General features: G+C 52.1%; 1 protein-coding gene across 2 annotated transcripts in view; it reads left to right on the forward strand.

The window, feature by feature from the left end:
- Positions 1-6,230, forward strand: part of LOC1281611 (bumetanide-sensitive sodium-(potassium)-chloride cotransporter) — a 28,647-nt gene extending 22,417 nt beyond the window's left edge. The window contains exons 4-9 of one of the 2 annotated variants that reach the window (XM_061643172.1): positions 217-1,533; positions 1,617-2,418; positions 2,828-2,872; positions 3,029-3,105; positions 3,170-3,599; positions 3,868-6,230. In XM_061643172.1, the coding sequence (XP_061499156.1) occupies positions 217-1,533; positions 1,617-2,418; positions 2,828-2,872; positions 3,029-3,105; positions 3,170-3,599; positions 3,868-4,121 (2,925 nt within the window). In that variant the 3' untranslated portion in view covers positions 4,122-6,230. The remainder of the gene's footprint in view (positions 1-216; positions 1,534-1,616; positions 2,419-2,827; positions 2,873-3,028; positions 3,106-3,169; positions 3,600-3,867) is intronic. The other variant, XM_321556.4, reaches the window with a different exon arrangement.
- The last annotated feature ends 1,317 nt before the right edge of the window (positions 6,231-7,547 follow it).

Here is a 7,547-nt window from a genome sequence, read left to right on the forward strand (position 1 = left end):
ACTGGCTGGGTTGGGGTGTCAGTCAGCTTGAAGAGTAGTGGATTTTTGTGTTGCTTCGTCGAATTGGAGTGAAGAATGGTATTTTCTGGTTTGAAAAATGTACGTGAAAAGCGTTCTGTTTGGGGTGAAATGAACACGACGTACCCGGTGGTTTAAATCCCTCACATTTAATCTGGTTCTAATCGCTCTCTTCTGGCTCTTCTTGTCCTCCTGCAGGAAACAATGCGCCGCGGTACGGTGCACGAACCGGCCGAGCTGGACGGATCCATCAAGTTCGGCTGGATTAAGGGCGTCCTGATGCGCTGCCTGCTAAACATCTGGGGCGTGATGCTGTTCCTGCGGCTGAGCTGGGTCGTCGGCCAGGCCGGTATTGTGCAGGGCGTCGTGCTGATCTGCATGACCACCGTCGTGACGACGATCACGGCCCTCTCGATGTCCGCCATCAGCACGAACGGTGTGATCAAGGGCGGCGGCACGTACTACATGATATCGCGCTCGCTCGGGCCCGAATTTGGCGGCTCGATCGGGCTAATCTTCTCGCTGGCGAACGCGGTCGCCTGCGCGATGTACGTGGTCGGGTTCTGCGAGTCCATGATTGATCTGCTCGCCTCGTTCGGCGTGGCGATCGTGGACGGGGCCGTGAACGACGTGCGCATCATCGGCTGCATCACGATCGTGCTGCTGCTGTGCATCGTCGTCGTCGGGATGGAGTGGGAGGCGAAGGCACAGATCGTGCTGCTCATCATCCTGCTGGTGGCGATCGTGGACTTTTGCGTCGGCTCGCTGTGGGGCCCAAAGTCGGAGCTGGACGTGGCGCGCGGCTTCGTCGGCTACAATGCGACGGTACTGATGGAGAACATGCAATCGGCGTACCGCGTGTCGAAGGGCACGCAGCACGATTTCTTCTCCGTGTTTTCCATCTTCTTCCCGGCCGCCACGGGCATTCTGGCGGGAGCGAACATTAGCGGCGATCTGAAGGACCCGTCGTCCTCCATCCCGAAGGGCACGATACTGGCGATCGCGATTACGTCCGCGTCGTACATCGGCATGGCGGTGATGGCGGGCGCAACGGTGCTGCGCGATGCGACCGGCAACGTCACGGACGTCGTGAACGGGACGTGGGACTTTTCCGCGTGCGAGGAGACGAGCTGCGCGTACGGACTGCACAACTCGTTCCAGGTGATGGAGCTGGTGTCGGTGTTTGGGCCGCTGATCTATGCCGGCTGCTTCGCGGCCACGCTTTCGTCCGCGCTGGCCAGCCTCGTTTCGGCGCCGAAGGTGTTCCAGGCGCTGTGCAAGGACAAGCTGTACCCGAAGATCAGCTGGTTCGGCAAGGGCTTCGGCAAGAACAACGAGCCGGTGCGCGGGTACATACTGACGTTCGTCATCTCGGTGGCGGTGATTCTGGTGGGCGATCTGAACATGATCGCGCCGCTCATCTCCAACTTCTTCCTGGCCGCTTACTGTCTGGTGAACTTCAGCACGTTCCATGCCAGCTTGGCGAAACCGGTCGGCTGGCGGCCAACTTTTAAGGTATGATGGAAAAGGAGAATGCTCCCTCTTCGCGTGCTCTTTCTCACTTATCAAACTTCATTTTGCTTCCCGTTTTTTTGCAGTATTACAACATGTGGCTGAGTCTGCTGGGTGCTATTTTCTGTATCGCGGTAATGTTCCTGATCTCCTGGCCCACGGCACTGATCACCTTTGCGGCCGTACTGTCACTGTACCTGATCGTGTCGTACCGCAAGCCCGACGTTAACTGGGGCTCCACCACTCAAGCCCAAACGTACAAAAACGCACTCCTCTCGGTGCAGCAGCTGAACAATGTGGAAGAGCACGTCAAGAACTACCGGCCCCAGATACTGGTCCTGTGCGGGCATCCGAGCTCCCGGCCACTGCTCGTCAACTTTGCCTACCTGCTCACCAAGAAGCTGTCCCTGCTCGTGTGCGGCCACGTCACCAAGACGCACGTGTCGCAGAAGTACCGCAACCATCTGCAGAAGAAGGCGGCCGAGTGGTTCCGCCGGCACAAGGTGAAGGGTTTCTACTCGCTGATCGACGATAACGATTTCGAGACGGGATCGCGCGCCATCATGCAAGCGTCCGGCATCGGCAAGCTGCGCCCGAACGTGCTGCTGATGGGCTTCAAGAGCGACTGGGATCGGTGCGAGCCGGCCGAGCTGGAGCAGTACTTTAACGTCGTGCACAAGGCGCTCGACATGTACTTATCGGTGGCGATACTGCGCGTCGGCAAGGGCTTCGACTACTCGCAGGTGCTCGGCGAGGACACGGTCAAGTTCATCTCGGAGTACCCGCGCACGCTGGTGGCGAACGACAGCACGAACGATCTGCTCAGCCACAACAAGGTCAGCTCGCTGCACGGCAGCTGCGATTCGCTCAGTCGCAACGTTTCGCAAGGTAAGTGGTTAGAGCTCCTAAACACAACACTGAACGTTGAGCAATATAATCTTTTATTTTATTTTAATCTGTCGCCTCGTTGCATGTTACGCACCAAAATCGAACACACACACACCCTTATACCAACCATCTTGCCTGTTCTAATAACAATGTGCACCTCCTCCTCCGGAACGTTCTCACACTCCAACACTCCAACACAATTCTTCTGCACCCACCAAAACAACGGCCTTTGCTGATGCTGATGCCCCCGGAATGATGACGACCGTTCGACATCGGCATGGAATGGAATGTGGAATGCCCAAAACAAACCTCACCCTACACCCCTCCCTCGCAATGCACTTGTGGAACGCGTACGGCACACACGGATGCGCATCTCGTCGGCTTTCCCCCGTTCGCTTCCCATCGCTAGACCAAACTAATGACGTTAACGAGAAGAATGCGAAAAATCTTAAGGGTAAGTGACGAGCGTCGTAGCAATGCTGTACATACCGTAGCCATTTGCGCATGAAGAGCGAAGCGACCGTTTTGTCGTTGAATGCAGCAGTTGTAACGATGGCGCTGGCACTTGGGAATGAATTGCTACTAATATCTTCTTTTGTTCATCTTTTAGCAAGCAGTACCAGCGATCTGAGCAAAACCATCTCCGTAGCACCAGACCCGATCGATATCAATGCCAAGCTGATTACGGTACGCTGCTGTGTTTACCTTTCCTTCCCCCCGAGTCCTTTTTAACCCCACTTTCTCACCGCAGGAAACTGGCCAGCGGTCACTGAAACGGGGCGATCCGTCCCTGCTGTACCGCGGTCCGGGCGGCGCCGAACTGCCCACCGAGGTGCTGGACGAGCTGACGCAGTTCACCTCGAAAAAGAAGACGGGCATCATCGACGTGTACTGGCTGTACGATGACGGTGGGCTGACGCTGCTGCTGCCGTACATTATCAGCACCCGGCGGAACTGGGCGTCGTGCAAGCTGCGCGTGTTCGCGCTCGCCAACCGCAAGACGGAGCTGGAGTTTGAGCAGCGCAACATGGCAAGCCTGCTGGCCAAGTTCCGCATCGACTACTCCGATCTGCAGCTGCTGCCGGACGTCACCAAGAAGCCGAACCAGGAGATGGCCGACTTTTTCAAGGGACTAATCAAAGAGTTTACGGCAAAGGATGATGCCGCGGATGCTAGCACAGGTAAGGGTAAGAGGGGTCCGTCACCGTCCGGCAGGTGCAGCTCTCCATTGGAATAAGTGTTTGCAATTAAAACTTTACCCATCATTGTGCGCTAACCGAGCTTGGCTAAATGGGAACTAGTTACCGTACGGTACGGCCCACTTTGCGGGTGAAAGTTGCTGCGAATTGTTGCTTCTCCAACTCGGAAGATCTCGGTCTGCTGTCGCTTCAAGCGTAACTCTTCCTTCTGACATTCATTGACTCTCTTTCTTCTTCTTCTCGTTCACAGCGGGAACTTCGACCATCTCGAAGGCGGAACTGCTCGCGGTACAGGACAAGACGAACCGCCACCTGAACCTGCGCGAGTATCTGCTCCAGCACTCCAGCAAGTCCGACCTGGTCGTGATGACGCTGCCGATGCCGCGCAAGGGTGTCGTCTCCGCTCCGCTCTACATGGCGTGGCTGGAAGCGTTGAGCCGCGATTTGCCCCCGTTCCTGTTTGTCCGCGGCAATCAGACGTCCGTGCTGACGTTCTACTCTTAACCGCCGCGCGGGGAAACCACTCACTCGACCGATTCTTTCCTCCCCTCCCCATCACCATTTCATTTTGCATTTCGTCTATTCACACGTTGTTTGTAGTTTTGTAAGAGTTTCTTCTATTTGGCTTCTCAATCTGATGCCCCCATCTGGCCATGCCTCGATTGAGACCTGTATTTCATAATTAATTTATTGCTTCTAAGGGGATAGTGGTGTGTGTGAGTGTTTGGCTCTTGTTAGCCTTTCCCACAAGCTCATCGAGCACGTAACCCAAGATGGTAACCAAGGTAACAGAAAAGCGCATTAGCAAAATCCATTTCGAGCAGACGCCCGTAGTCCCGCAAACCCTTTTTTGAACGGGGGAAAGTTTTTCCCCTCAAACGGAAGGGAGAACCCTTTTCACCGATCCGCACTAATGGTGTGGCATTGTGTAGCAGCAACCATTCGGACGGACGGGATGGGTGAAAAGTCAGAGCAGTAGCGGTTATTGGTTTAGAGGTGTATTTGGTTTCATCGGTTTCTATTACATTGCTACTTTTGCTCTCTCTCTCTGTCTCCCTCCGGCGGGGTCATCCGGTTGACGCGTAACGTCCATTACCACCGTGCAAAAGCTGTTGGTTGGCATAACTTTTCTCTATTTTTACACTCTCACTCTGCTGAAGCTTCCTTCTTCCTACTCTAAGCGGTGGCGGAAGAAATAGAAGAATAAGAATGAAATCTGGCTGCATCAGAGAGTAGAGGACGTCGCGGTTGAAATTGCACCCGTCAAGAGCGGTCGTGGCAACGGAAGAGAGAGAGAGAGAGAGAGAGAGAGAGAGTCGGATATCCTTTTTTTTTGTTGTTGCGCATCTTTGTCACGCGTCAGAGGGCAATTGTTGCGGATTCAGGGGCGGATTGGGTTTTGTGGGTTTAGATGTTTTGATTGTGCGATTGTATTTTCCTGTTATCGTCCCCCCCCCCCCCATTGCTCTCTATGCTGTCTTCCACACCGGTCTGGGGGGAGTATGGTTCTATTTTTATTGCGCATATGTGTGTGTGTGTGCATGTGTCCGTCCGAGTGTGTGCTGTAGCAATCCGATTTGCCGGTTCGTTTCGCTCCCTTGTGGCACACTGTGTCCAATGGCAATGGCGGAAGCCACCAAACGGAGTGAAAAATGCATCTTTTATTACATTGCATGCATGGCGTAGTGAAGTGGTGGAGAAGCGAGCGGCCAATCCCTTGCGGAAAGCGGATTGTAGCGAAATAGTCATGGAACAACATGCAGGCCATGTCTCTCCCGTTGACCTCCCCCCCCCCCCCCTCTCTTCATCAGCTGTCCCAGTGGTTTGCACTTGACCTTTTACCGGTTGCGAAGTGTCCAACCGGTCACCGGCTTAGGAATGGGGACGACATTCCACCCCACAAGCACGAAACTATCCCCCATCCCTCTGAAACACATTCCATACCGCATAGACGCTTCTCTTCGCCGGCTTGCAGCATCGCTGTCACGTTCAGAACCGATTGGGGGAGAGGGGGGGAGCAGGACAACAGAACACGAGCGCCCGAGAGCAGTACATATAAGTATTAATTTTCTCAACATCCCTTTTGTGTGTGTGTGTGTGTGTGTGTGTGAAGAAGATGGAAGTTGTTGTCCGTGCAGATTTCAGCAAACAGGGAAAACCCTGGTCGCGGCCGTGTGCATGCTGGATGCTGTTTTTTTTGTTTGTTTTGTTATTTATAGTATTATTATTTCATTTACGGCTAGAATTAGGAGCACTGTGCGGGAGAACCGATGAAGTGACCGCGGGCTGGGGATGGAAAGGAAAGAACATGAGGCAGCAGGGGGGGGGGGTGTAAGTGGATCAGCTTAAGCTCTTAGATTAGCCCGGGATGTCGGGAAGTGCCTTTATTGTTTGTGTGCCGTTCTACTGGAATGGTGTAAAAGGCGAAGTAGTAGTAGTAGCTGGTGGCGAAGTGTACACACATTTTTACATTGACAACACAAATTGACAACACAAACACACTGAAAGTGAGAGGATAGAGTATTCGCTTAGAACAGTTGCATAGAATTCGTATCGTATCGTATTGTGCTTGTAAAAGCTACCTTTGTTACAATAAAATTGATTCCAGTAAAATTGTTTGTGTGCGTGTGTGTGTGTTTTCGTTTAAGTGAACTTTTTGATTTGCTGTGGGAAAAACCGGGATAAAAATAGAGAGCGGAAATTGTTGTGGATATTTACAGAATACCTTGCTTTTGTCCGTCGTCCGGCACCGGAAACCGCGGTGGCGTTCAACCGTAGCAGCGATTGTCGCAGTCGGAGAGGCCCCCCATCAAAACGGAGAACCAGTTCCGGGAATCGAACACAGAACACAGGGACAGCGATGGAAAACATAAATGTGATTTATTTGCTAAACGAAGTACGCGCAGACAGCAAGACAGCAAGCTGCAAAGACGGTTTTGGGGGAACGCTCGAACAGCATTTGTCGAAATAACAAGCGAATGATGGGTGAAAGGTGTGTGAAAGGGCACGAGGCACGAACAAAAGAAAAACAAACTTTGCGTAAGTCCGATTCCGATACAAACATTTCGAATGGTTCGAATTTTATATTTGCAAACGGTTTGCTTCGCTCACCCGGCAAGAAAAAAAAACAGTCTACAAAGCTTAGTTGCCGGAAGTTGCGCTCACAATGCGCAATGTAGCAGTACAACTGTAGCGAGCTGTAAAAAATGTTCCAAAAACCGGCAGCTTGGAGGTATTTTATTCTACGCCTGGGTGAAGCGTTTCACCCGGTTTCACCAGCAAGCAGGTGCACGATAGTTATCGATCGGGAGACCGCAAACTCCCCAGAGCGTGATTGGAACATGAAACTACAATGACCTAACCTTCTTCAATTATTGGCTGTATTGGCAATCCGAAGGTCGAAGGTTGGCCCGGGCGGAAGGTAATAAAAATTGCAACTACAAAGCAGTGTAAACGGTTGGATATCACAGTACACATGTACAACCATATAGGATAGTTATTGTTCGATCGTAGTATACATGTACAACCATATAGAATGGTCAGTTGGAATAAAGCTATTAATCTGAACACATCGTAGTCTGGCAACTAAGTATATAACACATGGCTTCCCGAGTTATTAAATCCTGCAGTAAGTCAGCCACCAATTGATAGGTTTATTGTTTAATGTCTATTGAGAGTCGGCATTTGAAGCGTTTGTTTTGTAAGGTAATCCTATAAATCATACTAGCAACGTTTGAAAGTCATGCGATAGCACGAGCATTTACGTGTTGCTGTACCGCTGTACGAGTGTTAAGTACTGCGGCACGTGGCCCTGCAGTAGGGGTGCATTTCGGTTTTCCCTTCGGTTGCTTTGATTGATTTAGTAAAGTTCATCGCTTACTTCGACGCTCTATTGTTGCTTCGCACTATCTAGAACTAGACCAAGTTCCT

The sequence above is a fragment of the Anopheles gambiae genome, chromosome 2 (assembly GCF_943734735.2).
Source record: "Anopheles gambiae chromosome 2, idAnoGambNW_F1_1, whole genome shotgun sequence".
In the NCBI taxonomy this organism is placed as follows: domain Eukaryota; kingdom Metazoa; phylum Arthropoda; class Insecta; order Diptera; family Culicidae; genus Anopheles; species Anopheles gambiae.